Source organism: Anomaloglossus baeobatrachus, unplaced genomic scaffold, assembly GCF_048569485.1.
Source record: "Anomaloglossus baeobatrachus isolate aAnoBae1 unplaced genomic scaffold, aAnoBae1.hap1 Scaffold_3235, whole genome shotgun sequence".
Classification (NCBI taxonomy): Eukaryota; Metazoa; Chordata; class Amphibia; order Anura; family Aromobatidae; genus Anomaloglossus; species Anomaloglossus baeobatrachus.
Window position 1 is genome coordinate 24,680 of NW_027442627.1, and position 21,585 is coordinate 46,264.

The 21,585-nt window shown below is 47.0% G+C and overlaps 1 protein-coding gene across 1 annotated transcript in view; it reads left to right on the forward strand.

Annotated features, from left to right (window-relative positions):
* Positions 1-21,585, forward strand: part of LOC142269897 (attractin-like) — a gene marked incomplete at its 3' end in the record, with an annotated part of 73,939 nt that overhangs the window by 9,955 nt on the left and 42,399 nt on the right. Inside the window, exons 2-3 of the mRNA XM_075332420.1 lie at positions 13,449-13,532; positions 17,619-17,732. Of these exons, the coding sequence (XP_075188535.1) occupies positions 13,449-13,532; positions 17,619-17,732 (198 nt within the window). The remainder of the gene's footprint in view (positions 1-13,448; positions 13,533-17,618; positions 17,733-21,585) is intronic.

The following is a 21,585-nucleotide window of genomic DNA, read 5'->3' on the forward strand; positions in this document are numbered from 1 at the left end:
GAAGAGACCTGACCAGTATACACCAACACTGGGAACGTGGAGAAGAGACCTGACCAGTATACACCAACACTGAGAACGTGGAGAAGAGACCTGGCCAGTATACACCAACACTGGGAACATGGAGAAGAGACCTGACCAGTATGAACCAACACTGGGAACGTGGAGAAGAGACCTGACCAGTATGAACCAACACTGGGAACGTGGAGAAGAGACCTGACCAGTATACACCAACACTGGGAACGTGGGGAAGAGACCTGACCAGTATACACCGACACTGGGAACGTGTAGAGGAGACCTGACCAGTATACACCGACACTGGGAACGTGGAGAAGAGACCTGACCAGTATACACCAATACTGGGAACGTGGAGAAGAGACCTAACCAGTATACACCAACACTAAGAACATGGAGAAGAGACCTGACCAGTATACACCAACACTGGGAACATGGAGAAGAGACCTGACCAGTATATACCAACACTGGGAACGTGGAGAAGAGACCTGACCAGTATACACAGACACTGGGAACGTGGAGAAGAGACCTAACCAGTATACACCAACACTGGGAACGTGGAGAAGAGGACCTGACCAGTATACACCAACACTGGGAATGTGGAGAAGAGACCTGACCAGTATACACCAACACTGGGAATGTGGAGAAGAGACCTGACCAGTATACACCAACACTGGGAACGTGCAGAAGAGACCGCGACCAGTATACACCAACACTGGGAACGTGGAGAAGAGACCTGACCAGTATACACCAACACTGGGAACGTGGAGAAGAGACCTAACCAGTATACACCAACACTGGGAATGTGGAGAAGAGACCTGACCAGTATATACCAACACTGGGAACGTGGAGAAGAGACCTGACCAGTATATACCAACACTGGGAACGTGGAGAAGAGACCTGACCAGTATACACCGACACTGGGAATGTGGAGAAGAGACCTAACCAGTATACACCAACACTGAGAACGTGGAGAAGAGACCTGACCAGTATACACCAACACTGAGAACGTGGAGAAGAGACCTGACCAGTATACACCAACACTAAGAACATGGAGAAAAGACCTGACCAGTATGAACCAACACTGGGAACGTGGAGAAGAGACCTGACCAGTATACACCAACACTGGGAACGTGGAGAAGAGACCTGACCAGTATGAACCAACACTGGGAACATGGAGAAGAGACCTGACCAGTATGAACCAGCACTGGGAACATGGAGAAGAGACCTGACCAGTATACACCAACACTGGGAACGTGGAGAAGAGACCTGACCAGTATACACCAACACTGAGAACGTGGAGAAGAGACCTGACCAGTATACACAAACACTGGGAACGTGGAGAAGAGACCTGACCAGTATACACCAACACTGGGAACGTGGAGAAGAGACCTGACCAGTATACACCAACACTGGGAATGTGGAGAAGAGACCTGACCAGTATACACCAACACTGGGAACGTGGAGAAGAGACCTGACCAGTATACACCAACACTGGAAACGTGTACAGGAGACCTGACCAGTATACACCAACACTGGGAACATGGAGAAGAGACCTGACCAGTATACACCAACACTGGGAACATGGAGAAGAGACCTGACCAGTATATACCAACACTGGGAACATGGAGAAGAGACCTGACCAGTATATACCAACACTGGGAACATGGAGAAGAGACCTGACCAGTATATACCAACACTGGGAGCGTGGAGAAGAGACCTGACCAGTATACACCAACACTGGGAACGTGGAGAAGAGACCGGACCAGTATACACCAACACTGGGAACGTGGAGAAGAGACCTGACCAGTATACACCAACACTGGGAACGTGGAGAAGAGACCTGACCAGTATACACCAACACTGGAAACGTGTAGAGGAGACCTGACCAGTATACACCAACACTGGGAACATGGAGAAGAGACCTGACCAGTATACACAAACACTGGGAACATGGAGAAGAGACCTGACCAGTATACACCAACACTGGGAACGTGTAGAGGAGACCTGACCAGTATATACCAACACTGGGAACGTGGAGAAGAGACCTGACCAGTATACACCGACACTGGGAATGTGGAGAAGAGACCTAACCAGTATACACCAACACTGGGAATGTGGAGAAGAGACCTAACCAGTATACACCAACACTGGGAACGTGGAGAAGAGACCTGACCAGTATACACCAAAACTGGGAACGTGGAGAAGAGACCTAACCAGTATACACCAACACTGGGAACGTGGAGAAAAGACCTGACCAGTATGAACCAACACTAGGAACATGGAGAAGAGACCTGACCAGTATACACCAACACTGGGAACGTGGAGAAGAGACCTGACCAGTATACACCAAAACTGGGAACGTGGAGAAGAGACCTAACCAGTATACACCAACACTGGGAACGTGGAGAAAAGACCTGACCAGTATGAACCAACACTAGGAACGTGGAGAAGAGACCTGACCAGTATACACCAACACTGGGAACGTGGAGAAGAGACCTGACCAGTATGAACCAACACTGGGAATATGGAGAAGAGACCTGACCAGTATGAACCAACACTGGGAACGTGGAGCAGAGACCTGACCAGTATACACCAACACTGGGAACATGGAGAAGAGACCTGACCAGTATGAACCAACACTGGGAACATGGAGAAGAGACCTGACCAGTATGAACCAACACTGGGAACATGGAGAAGAGACCTGACCAGTATGAACCAACACTGGGAACATGGAGAAGAGACCTGACCAGTATGAACCAACACTGGGAACGTGGAGAAGAGACCTGACCGGTATGAACCAACACTGGGAACATGGAGAAGAGACCTGACCAGTATGAACCAACACTGGGAACGTGGAGAAGAGACCTGACCGGTATACACCAACACTGAGAACGTGGAGAAGAGACCTGACCAGTATACACCAACACTGGGAACATGGAGAAGAGACCTGACCAGTATGCACCAACACTGGGAACATGGAGAAGAGACCTGACCAGTATACACCAACACTGGGAACGTGGAGAAGAGACCTGACCAGTATACACCAACACTGAGAACGTGGAGAAGAGACCTGACCAGTATACACCAACACTGAGAACGTGGAGAAGAGACCTGACCAGTATACACCAACACTGAGAACGTGGAGAAGAGACCTGACCAGTATACACCAACACTGAGAACGTGGAGAAGAGACCTGACCAGTATACACAAACACTGGGAACGTGGAGAAGAGACCTGACCAGTATACACCAACACAGGGAACGTGGAGAAGAGACCTGACCAGTATACACCAACACTGGGAACATGGAGAAGAGACCTGACCAGTATACACCAACACTGGGAATGTGGAGAAGAGACCTGACCAGTATACACCAACACTGAGAACATGGAGAAGAGACCTGACCAGTATGAACCAACACTGGGAACGTGGAGAAGAGACCTGACCGGTATACACCAACACTGGGAACATGGAGAAGAGACCTGACCGGTATACACCAACACTGGGAACGTGGAGTAGAGACCTGTGATGATCTATGGAGACATGCTGGAATCTGATCGGGAAGGATTCAGGAGGGGTGACAGCCAAATGAGGATTAATAAATTACTAACAAAATAATAAAAAATAAAATTTTGGTTTTTAGAAGCAAAACAGTAACAATGCGGTGACATGACAATAATCTGCATAGCTAATCATATGCTAAATAACTGCAAGTCACATTTATGTATGAGATAGCCAAGATGATTGTCTATAAAATGAAGGTCGTCTCACGCTCAAAGCTGCAGTGGATGGTGAGATATGGAGCCGGAAAGCTAATAGTGTGAAACATTGTTACCCTTTTGCTTGTCAATGTATTTCATACTACACAGCACCAGCAGTCATTTCATAATACCACCAAAAGAAAACTACATTTGTATCACAAATTTCGGCTCAGCGGCTATACCTTTTACCGTAGTTTGTAAACCAATAAATGGTGGGGGAAAGGAAACCTCGAAAATGTATCATTGATATATTTGGCAAAAAAGATGGTGCCACCTGTAAACGATAACCGCCCAGACCTGGCCCTGATCCCTGCCGCCTGGTATTAGTCGTTTATAGTATATACTGTGTATTATTGCTGCTCTTCTGCTCCAGCACAGACTTTCCCATTGTGAGAATCATTTTTTATGACGCGGAAGGTGATCATTTTATTACCAGTAAAGTGGTTTATGGCCGCCCTGCTGTCTGACGTGACGCGCTTGTGCTGCTCTGCTGTGTCACACGGTTTATTCTGGAGTTCATTCCGGAGACAGACACTTCACTGGGATTAATAAGCTCATATCAAAGGTAGTGACGCCTCGTGGGGTTCAGATCACGTCCAGTATACTGCAGTTTACAGCAGATAGAAAACTTCACTGCCCCCTACCCGATCTATAGAATAAGCTGCACCCGTACACCAGATACCTTCTTACTGTATCATAGCGGGTATATTCGTGTCTGTGCCTTTCAGTATTATGCTAATTATATACTTGTACATAAGAACAGTATTATAGTATTTATATGCCTGTACATAGGGGCAGTATTATAGTAGTTATATTCTTGTACATAGGAGCAGTATTATAGTAGTTATATTCTTGTACATAGGGGGCAGTATTATAGTAGTTATATTCTTGTACATAGAGGGCAGTATTATAGTAGTTATATTCTTATACATGGGAACAGTATTATAGTAGTTATATTCTTGTACATAGAGGGCAGTATTATAGTAGTTATATTCTTGTACATAGGGGCAGTATTATAGTAGTTATATTCTTGTACATAGGGGGCAGTATTATAGTAGTTATATTCTTGTACATAGGGGGCAGTATTATAGTAGTTATATTCTTGTACATAGGGGGCAGTATTATAGTAGTTATATTCTTGTACATAGAGGGCAGTATTATAGTAGTTATATTCTTGTACATAGGGGGCAGTATTATAGTAGTTATATTCTTGTACATAGGGGGCACTATTATAGTAGTTATATTCTTGTACATAGGGGGCAGTATTATAGTAGTTATAATACTGCACCTATATACAACTCTTTTTCCCCCTCCTCCCCCCTCGTTGTTCCCTTCTTCCCCCCTCGTTGTTCCCTCCTCGTTTTTCCTTCCTCCCTCCACCTCGTTTTTCCCTCCCCCCCCCACCTCGTTTTTCTCTCCTCCCCCTTCGTTTTTCCCTCCTCCCCTCGATCCTCCTCGTTTTTCCCTCCTCCCCCCCCTCGTTTTTCCCTCCTCCCCCCCTCGTTTTTCCCTCCTCCCCCCCTCGTTTTTCCCTCCTCCCCCCCTCGTTTTTCCCTCCTCCCCCCCTCGTTTTTCCCTCCTCCCCCCCTCGTTTTTCCCTCCTTCCCCCCTCGTTTTTCCCTCCTGCCCCCTCGTTTTTCCCTCCTGCCCCCCTCGTTTTTCCCTCCTGCCCCCCTCGTTTTTCCCTCCTCCCCCCCTCGTTTTTCCCTCCTCCCCCCTCGTTTTTCCCTCCTCCCCCCCTCGTTTTTCCCTCCTCCCCCCCTCGTTTTTCCCTCCTCCCCCCCTCGTTTTTCCCTCCTCCCCCCCTCGTTTTTCCCTCCTCCCCCCTCGTTTTTCCCTCCTCCCCCCCTCGTTTTTCCCTCCTCCCCCCCTCGTTTTTCCCTCCTCCCCCCCTCGTTTTTCCCTCCTCCCCCCCCTCGTTTTTCCCTCCTCCCCCCCTCGTTTTTCCCTCCTCCCCCCTCGTTTTTACCTCCTCCCCCCTCGTTTTTACCTCCTCCCCCCTCGTTTTTCCCCTCCTCCCCCCTCGTTTTTCCCTCCTCCCCCCTCGTTTTTCCCTCCTCCCCCCTCGTTTTTCCCTCCTCCCCCCTCGTTTTTCCCTCCTCCCCCCTCGTTTTTCCCTCCTCCCCCCTCGTTTTTCCCTCCTCCCCCCCTCGTTTTTCCCTCCTCCCCCCTCTCGTTTTTTCCCTCCCCCCCTCGTTTTTACCTCCTCCCCCCTCGTTTTTACCTCCTCCCCCCCTCGTTTTTACCTCCTCCCCCCCTCGTTTTTACCTCCTCCCCCCCTCGTTTTTACCTCCTCCCCCCCTCGTTTTTACCTCCTCCCCCCCTCGTTTTTACCTCCTCCCCCCCTCGTTTTTACCTCCTCCCCCCCTCGTTTTTACCTCCTCCCCCCCTCGTTTTTACCTCCTCCCCCCCTCGTTTTTACCTCCTCCCCCCCTCGTTTTTACCTCCCCCCCCCCTCGTTTTTACCTCCTCCCCCCCCTCGTTTTTACCTCCTTCCCCCCCTCGTTTTTACCTCCTCCCCCCCCTCGTTTTTCCCTCCTCCCCCCCCCTCGTTTTTCCCTCCTCCCCCCCCTCGTTTTTCCCTCCTCCCCCCCTCGTTTTTCCCTCCTCCCCCCCCTCGTTTTTCCCTCCTCCCCCCCCTCGTTTTTCCCTCCTCCCCCCCTCGTTTTTCCCTCCTCCCCCCCTCGTTTTTCCCTCCTCCCCCCCCTCGTTTTTCCCTCCTCCCCCCCCTCGTTTTTCCCTCCTCCCCCCCCCTCGTTTTTCCCTCCTCCCCCCCCTCGTTTTTCCCTCCTCCCCCCCCCCTCGTTTTTCCCTCCTCCCCCCCCCTCGTTTTTCCCTCCTCCCCCCCCCCCTCGTTTTTCCCTCCTCCCCCCCCCCCTCGTTTTTCCCTCCTCCCCCCCCCTCGTTTCCCCCCCCCCCCTCGTTTTTCCCTCCCCCCCCCCCCTCTTTTTTCCCTCCTCCCCCCCCCTCGTTTTTCCCTCCTCTCCTCCCCTCGTTTTTCCCTCCTCCCCCCTCGTTTTTCCCTCCTCCCCCCACTCGTTTTTCCCTCCTCTCCTCCCCTCCCCTCGTTTTTCCCTCCTCCCCCCCTCGTTTTTCCCTCCTCCCCCCCCTCGTTTTTCCCTCCTCCCCCCCCTCGTTTTTCCCTCCCCCCCTCGTTTTTCTCTCCCCCCCCTTGTTTTTCCCTCCCCCCCCTCGTTTTTTCCCTCCCCCCCTCGTTTTTCCCTCCTCCCCCCCTCGTTTTTCCCTCCTCCCCCCCCTCGTTTTTCCCTCCTCCCACCCCCCTCGTTTTTCCCTCCTCCCACCCCCCTCGTTTTTCCCTCCTCCCACCCCCCTCGTTTTTCCCTCCTCCCCCCCCTCGTTTTTCCCTCCTCCCCCCCCTCGTTTTTCCCTCCTCCCCCCCTCGTTTTTCCCTCCTCCCCCCCCCCTCGTTTTTCCCTCCTCCCCCCCCCCTCGTTTTTCCCTCCTCCCCCCCCCCTCGTTTTTCCCTCCACCCCCCCCCGTCGTTTTTCCCTCCTCCCTCCCCCCTCGTTTTTCCCTCCTCTCCTCCCCCTCGTTTTTCCCTCCTCCCCCCTCGTTTTTCCCTCCTCCTCCCCCTCTTTTTTCCCTCCTCTCCTCCCCTCCCCTCGTTTTTCCCTCCTCCCCCCCCCTCGTTTTTCCCTCCTCCCCCCCCCTCGTTTTTCCCTCCTCCCCCCCCCTCGTTTTTCCCTCCTCCCCCCTGCTCGTTTTTCCCTCCTCCCCCCTGCTCGTTTTTCCCTCCTCCCCCCTGCTCGTTTTTCCCTCCTCTCCCCCTGCTCGTTTTTCCCTCCTCTCCCCCCTCGTTTTTCCCTCCTCTCCCCCCTCGGTTTTCCCTCCTCCCCCCCTCGTTTTTCCCTCCTCCCCCCCTTGTTTTTCCCTCCTCCCCCCCTTGTTTTTCCCTCCTCCCCCCCCTTGTTTTTCCCTCCTCCCCCCCCTTGTTTTTCCCTCCTCCCCCCCCTTGTTTTTCCCTCCTCCCCCCCCTTGTTTTTCCCTCCTCCCCCCCCTTGTTTTTCCCTCCTCCCCCCCCTTGTTTTTCCCTCCTCCCCCCCTTGTTTCCCCCCCCTCGTTTTTTTCCTTCCCCCCCCTCGTTTTTTTCCTTCCCCCCCCCTCGTTTTTTTCCTTCCCCCCCCCTCGTTTTTTTCCTTCCCCCCCCCCTCGTTTTTTCCCTCCTCCCCCCCTCATTTTTTTCCTCCTCCCCCCCTCATTTTTTTCCTCCTCCCCCCCTCGTTTTTTTCCTCCTCCCCCACCCCCTTCGTTTTTTTCCTCCTCCTCACCCCCCCTCGTTTTTTTCCTCCCCCCCTCGTTTTTTTCCCCTCCCCCCCTCGTTTTTTTTCCTCCTCCCCCCCTCGTTTTTTTCCTCCTCCCCCCCCCTCGTTTTTTCCCTCCTCCCCCCCCTCGTTTTTTCCCTCCTCCCCCCCCCTCGTTTTTTTCCTCCTCCTCCCCCTCGTTTTTTTCCTCCTCCTCCCCCTCGTTTTTTTCCTCCTCCCCCCCCTCGTTTTTTTCCTCCTCCCCCCCCTCGTTTTTTTCCTCCTCCCCCCCCTCGTTTTTTTCCTCCTCCCCCCCCCTCGTTTTTTTCCTCCTCCCCCCCCTCGTTTTTTTCCTCCTCCCCCCCCCCTCGTTTTTTTCCTCCTCCTCCTCCTCCTCGTTTTTTTTCCTCCTCCTCCCCCTCGTTTTTTTCCTCCTCCCCCCCTCTTTTTTTTCCTCCCCCCCCCCTTGTTTTTTTCCTCCTCTCCCCCCTCGTTTTTTTCCTTATACCCCCCCCCCCTCCCCGTTCTGCCACCCTCCCTGCAGGCCAGCGGGAGTTAATCTCCGCTGGTCTGCTTGCTCCTTTAATCACATCAAATCTGCTCCCCTCCTTTTTATGCTGGTGAAATTAATCTACCCATGCCAGCTATAGTTATTTTGTGTTGGTCTGTGAGGTGTCACAAATTCTCTGGTAATAGTTGAGATTAATTTTTGCCTATTGCTTGTAGCAGTTGTGGAGTTCACCCTTGTTGTTTTGTACTTCCTTCCTGCTCTTGTTTTCCTCTAGAATCTCTTTTTGTCTTTGCCTTTGTGTGTGCGTGCTGTGTGACAGAATTTAGGTTTTCCCTTGTCTGTCTTTATCTGTGGGTTTCTACACACTCCTGTCCTGTCTCTCCCTGGTGGAGGAGGAGGGGGAATCCGATCAGGACTGATCAGGAACAGGGCCAGGGAGGAGACTCGGGCATCTCCACCATCAAGAGTATCCCTGAGAATAGGAATAGCTTGGGATCCCCTTAGCTATCCCGGCTTCATATGAAATAATTTTCTATGTTTTGTAGACTTGAGAATTTTTATTTTTCGAGATTAAAAAGCTTGAATTATTCCAGTTTGTCTACAGTAAAATAAGTAAGCAAGCCTGTGCGCCAGTTCTGCATCTGCGGGCGTACAATATACGACGAGCCGCGATGGTGGCGAGGTTTCTCAATTTTATTGGCAGTAACCATAGTCATATAGCGCACGGAGCTCGGACTTTGCTACGCAGCGATTAGTTGTACAACACAACCTGTTATTCAAAGAATAAGGAAGTATTCGCACAGAACGAGCCGCAAAGGGTCAGCCTATATTACTGGGAGCTGTCATTTATCCTTCGAGACATATCACATAAACAACGGGTCACCCTCAGGTTAAGTCGCTCACGGCGCTTTGCAGTTATTCTGTGCGTTAGTAAGCATAACATAAATGCCGCGGCTTTTCTGCACCCTCCTGACCTTGAGATTCTCATCTTGTGGTTCACATAATAAAAGGTGTCAATTCTAGATTTTATCACAGAGGAAGATTAAGAACGATCGTATATTACAATCATCTATAATCCATTCTTTTTATTGCCGATTTCCCCTGTAATTGGGGCCGGGGAATTTGTCCCGGTTACCAGGGCTGTGGAGTCGGTAAGCCAAACCTGCGACTCCTACTCCTCAATTTCCCTCGCACCGACTCAGACTCCCACATATATTGCTTATATTTAAGTGAAAAATGTATTGTAGTACAATGTGAACATCAGACATTTAATCATTGTTATGATACAATAAATCAAGATATTTAGATAGAACATAAAATATATTTATTGGATACAACTTTAGATCACAAACTGTAATAAATTGTAAATATGTAATACAATATGTAAGATAAATTACATATATTATATTAAAACACTATGTAATACACTATGTAAGTGGCAAAAAACAGTTTTCAACAAAAACATAGTAAATAACATTTGTGCAGTCCATGAATTTGTTCCAATAAATAGAATCGCCTCCATCAGATCCTTGCGGCAACGCTTTGCCTGCTCCATGTCATCCAAATACTTGTCAAACTCCTCTGATGAGGCTGAAGATATGGCAGCAGTAACACTGTCAGGATCCAAGTCCTCTTGCGCCTGGCAGTCCTGTAGCCGCTCATCCTAACTGCTACCTCAGTCAAAGCTTCTTTTCCTTTAGTAAGCTGTTGATCATCAAGCAGTATACGATGATTTGGGTCCACATACATAGCTGCCAGAAGAATTTTATTTTCCAATAGCTGTGTCTCTCTCTCTATTGCATTGAAGCAGAAAAGCCATCTGCGATTAAACCTCCTCTTTGGGACAGGCAAAATAGCAAGTTCTTCCACTCCCTTATAAAAATGCCAGGAGTTAAATTCTCAGCTTGTAATTTTTTAGTCACGGTAAATGGGGGATTAAGCAATTCCTTCAATTCAGCCACCTGTGTCCATTGACCTTTATTTAGGGTTACCTGAGGGTTCGTCATATCTATAAGAAACGATTTTAGTTCAAGCAATCGCTCAGTCATTAAATATGTGCTGCCTCACCGAGTGGCCTGATCAACAATTGCCCCTTTCCCAGCACGTCTCTTCATGATGGAATAAATTTTAGGGGTTCTGGCGGCAATAACCAAGTTCCTCACTTTTCCAATCAGATTTCCAGCATGTCCCTCTTGCAGACTATCTCTTATTGCCAGCTGCAGCGTGTGCACAACACAGCGCATGTGATGAATATGAAAGTGTTTTGAAGCAGCTTCAACAAGATCATGTAATCCTAAAGTATCATTTTGCTGTTCTTCTGTTGTAATATCTGTTTGTTCCTCAGTTACATGAGCAGTGCTGTGGCTCCATCTCACACATACTGATTCCTAAATCTTCTTCTAGCTGTTGTGCATTACTCTTATTCATCAGTTTAATTGTACTTATGTGTGAAGCATTGTCCTTTACAATGGCAAGAACCTGTTCTTTTTTGCGTTCCTAATCTTTCAGAACTTTTTCCACTAAGGCCTGGAGAAACTGGCTGATGATGATGAGCTTTAGTACCTGTTACTGCCAGTGTCTTGGGAACAATTTCTTTCTTGTCACAAACATATCGAACATTGATGGCAAAATAATTCAGTGAAATGCGGTGACTCCGGCACCCAGCAAAGGCAATGGGTGACAAGATCGGACATTCAGACACCGCGTGTTGTGAGGATCCTCACACAGAATGAGCCGTCAGTTTGTGGCGTTTTTCTAATTTGCTTTTGCATTATTTATGAGCTCAGAAACCTTTCAGGTGATGCAGTTTTTTAAAAATCTGATCTGCTTTTGCAGCTGAAAAACGTATCCTCAAAAAACACAGCAAAAACGCTGTGTGTGAATGTAGCCTTAGATCAGAATAGCACAGCCATTTATAGGACATTTCATAACTTTGCCAAATTCTTATGAAAAAATATTCAGCACATTCTGCATTGCACTCCTGTCCCCAATTTATTATAGATTTAAGGCTAAGTTCACACTTCCGTTGTTTTGCATCAGTCACAATCCGTAGCCTAGAGGAATTACGGTATCCTGTAAAATATTTTGCAGGAATCCTGTTTTTCCCCATAGACCTCTATTAGTGACGGATTGCGACTGATGATGCTGCGTTGCATCCGCTGCGTCGCGGTCAGTCGTTTTTTAACTGACCGCCGGGCGGGAGCAACGCAGCCTGTAACGTTTTTTGAGCAGCGCGATCCGTAGGATTTTGATGCGCATGCTCTCTCTGTCTCCCTGCCCCCGTAACCAGGATAAACATCGGGTAACCAAGCAATGCTCTTTGGTTAGTTACCCGATATTTACAGTGGTTACGGGTGCAGGGAGCCCGCGCTAAGCGGTGTATGCTGGTAACCAAGATAATTATCGGGTAACCAAGCAAAAAGGGCTTTGCTTTTAGTTACCCGATATTTACTGTGGTTATGGGTGCAGGGAGCCCGCGCTAAGCGGTGTATGCTGGTAACCAAGATAAATATCGGGTAACCAAGCAAAAAGGGCTTTGCTTTTAGTTACCTGATATTTACAGTGGTTACGGGTGCAAGGAGCCCGGGCTAAGTGGTGTATGCTGGTAACTAAGATAAATATCGGGTAACCAAGCAAAAAGGGCTTTGCTTTTAGTTACCCGATATTTACCCTGGATACAGTGTGCAGGGAGGCCGACACTTCCCCACTCGGCTCCGCCCCCTCCTGCACTCCGCATGTGTACGTACACACACACACACACACACACACACACACACACACACACACAACTTGTCCCCAGCCCTGCACTCCCCGCGGCACTGACGCCCTCAGCTCCACAGCCCCGCTCGGCTCCGCCCCCTCGCGCTCCAACCCCCTCCCGCACTCCGCATGTACACACACACACACCTGTCCCCAGCCATGCAGACCGCGGCACTGACGTCCTCAGCTCCGCCCCCCGAACTCCGCCCCCCGAACTCCGCCCCCCCGCACACAACGGAGTCCGACAAGGAAATTCTTTTCTTTGTCATCCGTTGTCATCCATTGTACAACGCATCAGTGACATGCGTCAAGCAACACATGTGACTGATGCAAAACAACGGAAATGTGAACTTAGCCGTCGGAGTCTGTGCATTTTATTCCGACTCCGACTCCACAGCCCTGCTGGTTACAGGGGTAATCAGTCTACTGCTTACAGCACAGGACCTATTTTTCCAAGCATTTTTTAGCTACCTGCTCTATAAAATGGGGTTACCCCATTTAAAAACCAATCTGTGTGACTATATTCAATGATAAGCGGCCTTCGGATCATGTGTGAATTGTCCTCTCTAATTCCACATTAGGACCAGATCGTTCCTCCCCTGATTCCTTTTGGTTCTCAAAAACTATCTGGTCCTCCCTCACATGACAAAAAAAATAATATATAAAACATCCTATACATGTCGCATATTTGCATGTCTCCACATATCCTTCTTGAAGACCTCAAATCTGACCCCTCTGTGGCTTTAACACTAGAGGTCCCAGAGAGGGGTCATTTAACATTTCTACCATTGGAACCCTATGGAGCTCAAAATTTCTGGGACTTCTAGTGTTAAGGTAACAAGCTGCAGCAGGAGCCTCCCCCCACTATATGAAACTAAGCCCCGCCTACCCCATTCGCCACATTTTCTTCCTGTTCACTAATAGTTTATTTTTAGGTGTTCCTGTAAAATGACGTTGCTTCTTAGAGTCGGTGTGTGCGGCATTTCTTACTCCGCGCCTCCGGGGCCTCCTGTGACCTAAGTGAAGTAGAATATTAGTGAAGCTTATTGTCACTGGGTCACCCTCCATCTGCAGCTGTACCCATGCGGCGATTGCTGACTGTCTTCAGTTCTGTTACATTTGTCCCATTTCTGTATTTATAGGTTAAGTGGACCCAGCGGCACCGTGACCGACGGCCCCGGGAACTACAAGTACAAGACCAAGTGCACCTGGCTGATCGAGGGGAGGTGAGCCACGCGTGCCGCCATGTGTTATGTGCCCGCAGATAAAGTGTAACCTTCTGTCCATTGGTTTTGTCACAACATTTAGTTCTGCTTCATGTTAAATATAGCGGTAACATATTCCTCAGTGTTGTACAGCGGTCGTCACTTGTCACACCAGTCCGGGCCCCAGCGAGAGCCAGGGTGACATTTCCAGCACATCCACAGGGGGCAGTGTGTGAGGAAGCTGTGGCCTCATCAGTCAGTGTGTGGGGTGTGAGAATATGGAGGGAACACCCAACAGGGAGACCTGTCCACTCATGACATTTCTTCCTCCTGAATCTTCCCCATCACCTGTGAGTGATATCATTGAGAAGAGGAAGGAACCGCAGCAACTCAGCCACGAAGTACAGACCCCGTAACGTTACAGAGCGGGGGGGCCGAGTGCTGAGGAGCAGAGGGCCGTGCATCACCAAGCACAATGCCGAGCCGTGCATCACCAAGCACAATGCCGAGCCGTGCATCACCAAGCACAATGCCGAGCCGTACATCACCAAGCACAGTGCCGAGCCGTACATCACCAAGCACAATGCCGAGCCGTACATCACCAAGCACAGTGCCGAGCCGTACATCACCAAGCACAATGCCGAGCCGTACATCACCAAGCACAGTGCCGAGCCGTGCATCACCAAGCACAATGCCGAGCCGTACATCACCAAGCACAATGCCGAGCCGTACATCACCAAGCACAATGCCGAGCCGTGCATCACCAAGTACAATGCTGAGCCGTACATCACCAAGCACAATGCCGAGCCGTGCATCACCAAGCACAATGCCGAGCCATACATCACAAAGCACAATGCCGAGCCGTACATCACCAAGCACAATGCTGAGCCATACATCACCAAGCACAATGCCGAGCCCTACATCACCAAGCACAATGCCGAGCCGTACATCACCAAGCACAATGCCGAGCCGTACATCACCAAGCACAATGCCGAGCCGTACATCACCAAGCACAATGCCGAGCCGTACATCACCAAGCACAATGCCGAGCCGTACATCACCAAGCACAATGCCGAGCCGTACATCACCAAGCACAATGCCGAGCCGTACATCACCAAGCACAATGCCGAGCCGTACATCACCAAGCACAATGCCGAGCCGTACATCACCAAGCACAATGCCGAGCCGTACATCACCAAGCACAATGCCGAGCCGTACATCACCAAGCACAATGCCGAGCCGTACATCACCAAGCACAGTGCCGAGCCGTACATCACCAAGCACAATACCGAGCCGTACATCACCAAGCACAATGCCGAGCCGTACATCACCAAGCACAATGCCGAGCCGTACATCACCAAGCACAATGCCGAGCCGTACATCACCAAGCACAGTGCCGAGCCGTACATCACCAAGCACAATACCGAGCCGTACATCACCAAGCACAGTGCCGAGCCGTGCATCACCAAGCACAGTGCCGAGCCGTACATCACCAAGCACAATGCCGAGCCGTACATCACCAAGCGCAATGCCGAGCCGTACATCACCAAGCACAGTGCCGAGCCCTACATCACCAAGCACAGTGCCGAGCCATACATCACCAAGCGCAGTGCCGAGCCGTACATCACCAAGCACAGTGCCGAGCCGTACATCACCAAGCACAGTGCCGAGCCGTACATCACCAAGCACAGTGCCGAGCCGTACATCACCAAGCACAGTGCCGAGCCGTACATCACCAAGCACAGTGCCGAGCCGTACATCACCAAGCACAGTGCCGAGCCATACATCTATCGGGGATCATCCTCGTCCTCTTATTTCCAGGGAAGGGAAATCTTAGGACATTGTAAACAATTGTAGCTTCCAGCTTTGTGGGAACAGTTCGGGGAAGGCTCTATTCTGTTCCCTATGACTGTACCCAGTGCACAATCTCCATACAGACATGGGAGGGGGACATACTGACCCCGGACCTCAGCATTATCCAATAATGGAGATTGTGAACCCGGCCTCCCCCAACATCAGTGTCCCCTCACAAATCCCCTTGTAGAAATCCCCCCAAGAGAGCGGGGGCCGTTATATCTGCCGGGACCGCTGTACATTAATGTGTATAAAGGTAGTAACAGCCCCTGGGGGGGGGGGGGGGTGCAGGGGGCACATACTTTCCTCCATATAGTATATACACAGTAGGATGTGTTGCTTTGTGCCCTCTCGCTCGGGTCGCTGGGTGATGTTTGACGAGCTCTGGATTCACAAGGTAAACAACAAATATGACCGGTGCCCAAAGTCTAAAGGTGGAGGAGGGAGCGGCCGGGCCTGCGCTGCTGCGTGGTGCTGTGCACAGCTTCTTCACCCTGAGGGTGGCGGCTGTGACTGATCCTCCTGTGCAGGTGACGCCGGGGTGTAAAATCCAACCCCTAGCATCTTTTGGGTTGTATAGAACATGCCGGTGCCGGCCATCAGCAGACAGGTCTGCCGGGTCACAGCCCCCCGCCGGTCCATGTTCACATACGTGGACATCAGGGTTACACAACCATGCGTCACACTTTATCTCGGAGAGCGATTGCCACAATCCACACTGTAAAATGATAAAGTCATTAGCGCTGTGATACACCATGCACCATGCCGGGCGTTGTGGTGCAGAGGGCGGCGTATGACGTGAGTGCCGGGCGTCTCATCCTGTACAAAAGTGCGCTCTAAGGGGTCCTCCGCCTAATGGCGGTGTGCACAGGGGTGCATCACTACAGTTTACCGCTAATTCTGTCCTGTTAGTAATCCTGGACAAAGTTCCAGGGAAGTGTGGCCCGACAGCTACGTGTAATCCTACAGCTCTAGCCACTGGTGCCTGTCATGGCATGCTGGGCATTGTAGTTTATAGACAGCGAGAGTGCTAAGCTGTTGTGAATGTCGTCTGTGTGGGTGCTGTTTTGACGCTCCCTCTGGTGGCCAGGAATTTTAGAGCAGCTGAATCTGAGCCTGTGACTCAGACAGGTGTCGGCGTTAATTGGGAATTGGGAAAGTCCTATTGCAGACAAGTCTGGTCTATATAAGAGAGCACTTTGTGACGTGCGGTTGCTGGTTATAATTGTATATTCCCTGTCTCTGTTCCTGTTTCCCTGAGCCAGACTTCTGCAGATAAGTCTCAGCTTTTTCTTGCTTCCTGGTTTACACCTTAGGGTGTTGTTTTTCCTTGTTTTTTTGTGTATCTGTTTCCTTGCAGGTGACGTGTTTTTTTTTTTTGGTTTTTTTTTGTGGTGAGCATGGGTGTTTCCCCTGTGCTGGCTCTCCTGCAGGAAAAGGGATTTTATCCCTGTCTAATTTGATTATTTACTCTTCTGTATTTTGTCGTCTTTTTTGGTATTTTTGTTCTCTCATTTGCAGGAGTACCTGATATAGTGGGGGTGAGGTCGTTCGACCTCTCAGGGCTATTTTTACTATCATTAGTTTGGTATTTTTCTATAGGGATTTTGCACTGACCACAATCAGTTCCTTTCCTTTGTATCTAGCTAGTTGGGCGTCGCCTTTGCTTAATCTATTTTTCCTATCGGATATCTGTGTTTTCCTATATCACCGTAATCTTTGTATGTGGGGGGCTGTCTACTCCTTTGGGGACTTCTCTGAGGCAAGGTAGATTTGCTCATTTCTTTCTGTGAGGCATAGCTAGTTTCTTAAGCTGTGATGTGGCGTCTCGGTGTTTAGGAACGCTCCACGGCTACTTCTAGTGTGCTCTGATAGGGGATTGCGGTCAGCCCAGGTTCCAACTACTCCTGTTTTCTTGGTGTTTTTTCACCAATGGTAGTTTTTCGTAATCCTCCACGGTTAACGGATCATAACACCAAGCTATGTTTAAGCCTTCAGGGGTTGTGGCGTATATTATTAACCCCTTCCCGTTCCATCACGTGTTTGTATAAGTATGCTTAGTTTTCTTGGTATATGTAGAAGTTAGTATACAGGGCTGATCTCCTGGTATCACCTCCTGCAGGATTAGACGGTGCAGGGTATAAAGCACAAATGACTCAGAGAAGGTCGATATGCGTCACATTGTAAACCCTTCAACTCTGCTATACCAAGGAGAGAGCTCTACTAATAATGTGTACTGTTTATTCTCTGCAGTAACAACACCGTGCTGCGACTCCGCTTCAACCACTTCGCCACCGAGTGCAGCTGGGATCACCTGTACGTATACGATGGAGACTCCATATATGCCCCGCTGGTCGCTGCTTTCAGGTAAGTGCTGGGGTAGCATGGACGACGCCTTCAACGTGATACATGTACGAGGGGTCTGTGTCTAAAATGAGGCTTCTGTCCTGAGCGTGCATGATCCCCGCTAGTCGCTCTCTGTGCAGTAGTCACACATGACACTTAAACAGAGCTGCTTTATCGCTTGCAGTGACTGAGAATCCGGGTCTCTACTCCACCATGCGCTCAGACTCAGCACCGTACACCTGGTGGCTGATTCTCTCTAAAACCGGCAGTCATGTTCTTGTACATAGGGGCAGTATTATAGAAGTTATATTCTTGTACATAGGTGCAGTATTATAGTAGTTATATTCCTGTACATAGAGGGCAGTATTATAGCAGTTATATTCTTGTACATAGGGGCAGTATTATAGTAGTTATATTCCTGTACATAGGGGGCAGTATTATAGCAGTTATATTCTTGTACATAGGGGCAGTATTATAGTAGCTATATTCTTGTACACAGGGGCAGTATTTTAGTAGTTATATTCTTGTACATAGGGGCAGTATTATAGTAGTTATATTCTTGTACATAGGGGGCAGTATTATAGTAGCTATATTCTTGTATATAGGGGGCAGTATTATAGTAGCTATATTCTTGTACATGGGGGGCAGTATTATAGTAGTTATATTCTTGTACATAGGGGCAGTATTATAGTAGTTATATTCTTGTACATAGGAGCAGTATTATAGTAGTTATATTCTTGTATATAGGGAGCAGTATTATAGTAGTTATATTCTTACACGTACAGGGCAGTATTATAGCAGTTATATTCTTGTACATAGGGGCAGTATTATAGTAGTTATATTCTTGTACATAGGGGCAGTATTATAGTAGTTATATTCTTGTACATAGGGGCAGTATTATAGTAGTTATATTCTTGTACATAGGGCCTGTATTTTAGTAGTTATATTCTTGTACATAGGGGCAGTATTATAGTAGTTATATTCTTGTACATAGGGGCAGTATTATAGTAGTTATATTCTTGTACATAGGGAGCAGTATTATAGTAGTTCTATTCTTGTATATAGGGAGCAGTATTATAGTAGTTATATTCTTGTACATAGGGGCAGTATTATAGTAGTTATATTCTTGTACATAGGGCCTGTATTTTAGTAGTTATATTCTTGTACATAGGGGCAGTATTATAGTAGTTATATTCTTGTACATAGGGGCAGTATTATAGCAGTTATATTCTTGTACATAGGGGCAGTATTATAGTAGTTATATTCTTGTACATAGGGGCAGTATTATAGTAGTTATATTCTTGTACATAGGGGCAGTATTATAGTAGTTATATTCTTGTACATAGGGGCAGTATTATAGTAGTTATATTCTTGTACATAGGGAGCAGTATTATAGTAGTTATATTCCTGTACATAGGTGCAGTATTATAGTAGTTATATTCCTGTACATAGGGGGCAGTATTATAGTAGTTCTATTCTTGTATATAGGGGCAGTATTCTAGTCGTTATATTCTTATACATAGGGGCAGTATTATAGTAGTTTATACTCTTGTACATAGGGGGCAGTATTATAGCAGTTATATTCTTGTACATAGGGGCAGTATTATAGTAGTTATATTCTTATACATAGGGGCAGTATTATAGTAGTTCTATTCTTGTACATAGGGAGAAGTATTATAGTAGTTCTATTCTTATACATAGGGGCAGTATTATAGTAGTTTATACTCTTGTACATAGGGGGCAGTATTATAGCAGTTATATTCTTGTACATAGGGGCAGTATTATAGTAGTTATATTCTTATACATAGGGACAGTATTATAGTAGTTATATTCTTGTACATAGGGGGCAGTATTATAGTAGTTATATTCCTGTACATAGAGGTCAGTATTATAGCAGTTATATTCTTGTACATAGGAGCAGTATTATAGTAGTTATATTCTTGTACATAGAGGGCAGTATTATAGTAGTTATATTCTTGTACATAGGGGGCAGTATTATAGTATTTATATTCTTGTACATAGGAGCAGTATTATAGTAGTTATATTCTTGTACATAGGGGCAGTATTATAGCAGTTATATTCTTGTACATAGGGGTAGTATTATAGTAGTTATATTCTTATACATAGGGGCAGTATTATAGTAGTTATATTCTTGTACATAGGGGCCAATATTATAGTAGTTATATTCCTGTACATAGGGGGCAGTATTATAGCAGTTATGTTCTTGTACATAGGAGCAGTATTATAGTAGTTATATTCTTGTACATAGGGGGCAGTATTATAGTAGTTATATTCTTGTACATAGGTGCAGTATTATAGTAATTATATTCCTGTACATAGAGGGCAGTATTATAGCAGTTATATTCTTGTACATAGGGGGCAGTATTATAGTAGGTATATTCTTGTACATAGGGGGCAGTATTATAGTATTTATATTCTTGTACATAGGAGCACTATTATAGCAGTTATATTCCTGTACATAGGGGCAGTATTATACTAGTTATAGTCTTGTACATAGGGGCAGTATTATAGTAGTTTATACTCTTGTACATAGGGGGCAGTATTATAGCAGTTATATTCCTGTACATAGCAGCAGTATTATAGTAGTTATATTCTTGTACATAGGGGCAGTATTATAGTAGTTTATACTCTTGTACATAGGGGGCAGTATTATAGCAGTTATATTCTTGTACATAGGGGCAGTATTATAGTAGTTATATTCTTATACATAGGGGCAGTATTATAGTAGTTATATTCTTGTACATAGGGGGCAGTATTATAGTAGTTATATTCCTGTACATAGAGGTCAGTATTATAGCAGTTATATTCTTGTACATAGGAGCAGTATTATAGTAGTTATATTCTTGTACATAGAGGGCAGTATTATAGTAGTTATATTCTTGTATATAGGGGGCAGTATTATAGTAGTTATATTCTTGTACATAGGAGCAGTATTATAGTAGTTATATTCTTGTACATAGGGGCAGTATTATAGCAGTTATATTCTTGTACATAGGGGCAGTATTATAGTAGTTATATTCTTATACATAGGGGCAGTATTATAGTAGTTATATTCTTGTACATAGGGGCCAATATTATAGTAGTTATATTCCTGTACATAGGGGGCAGTATTATAGCAGTTATATTCTTGTACATAGGAGCAGTATTATAGTAGTTATATTCTTGTACATAGGGGGCAGTATTATAGTAGTTATATTCTTGTACATAGGAGCACTATTATAGCAGTTATATTCCTGTACATAGGGGCAGTATTATACTAGTTATAGTCTTGTACATAGGGGCAGTATTATAGTAATTATATTCCTGTACATAGAGGGCAGTATTATAGCAGTTATATTCTTGTACATAGGGGGCAGTATTATAGTAGGTATATTCTTGTACATAGGGGGCAGTATTATAGTATTTATATTCTTGTACATAGGAGCACTATTATAGCAGTTATATTCCTGTACATAGGGGCAGTATTATACTAGTTATAGTCTTGTACATAGGGGCAGTATTATAGTAGTTATATTCTTGTACATAGGAGCAGTATTATAGTAGTTTTATTCTTGTACATAGGGGCAGTATTATAGTAGTTATATTCCTGTACATAGGAGCAGTATTATAGTAGTTATATTCTTGTACATAGGGGGCAGTATTATAGTAGTTATATTCTTGTACATAGGGGCAGTATTATAGTAGTTATATTCTTGTACATAGCAGCAGTATTATAGTAGTTATATTCTTGTACATAGGGGCAGTATTATAGTAGTTATATTCTTGTACATAGGAGCAGTATTATAGTAGTTATATTCTTGTAGATAGGGGCAGTATTATAGTAGTTATATTCTTGTACATAGGAGCAGTATTA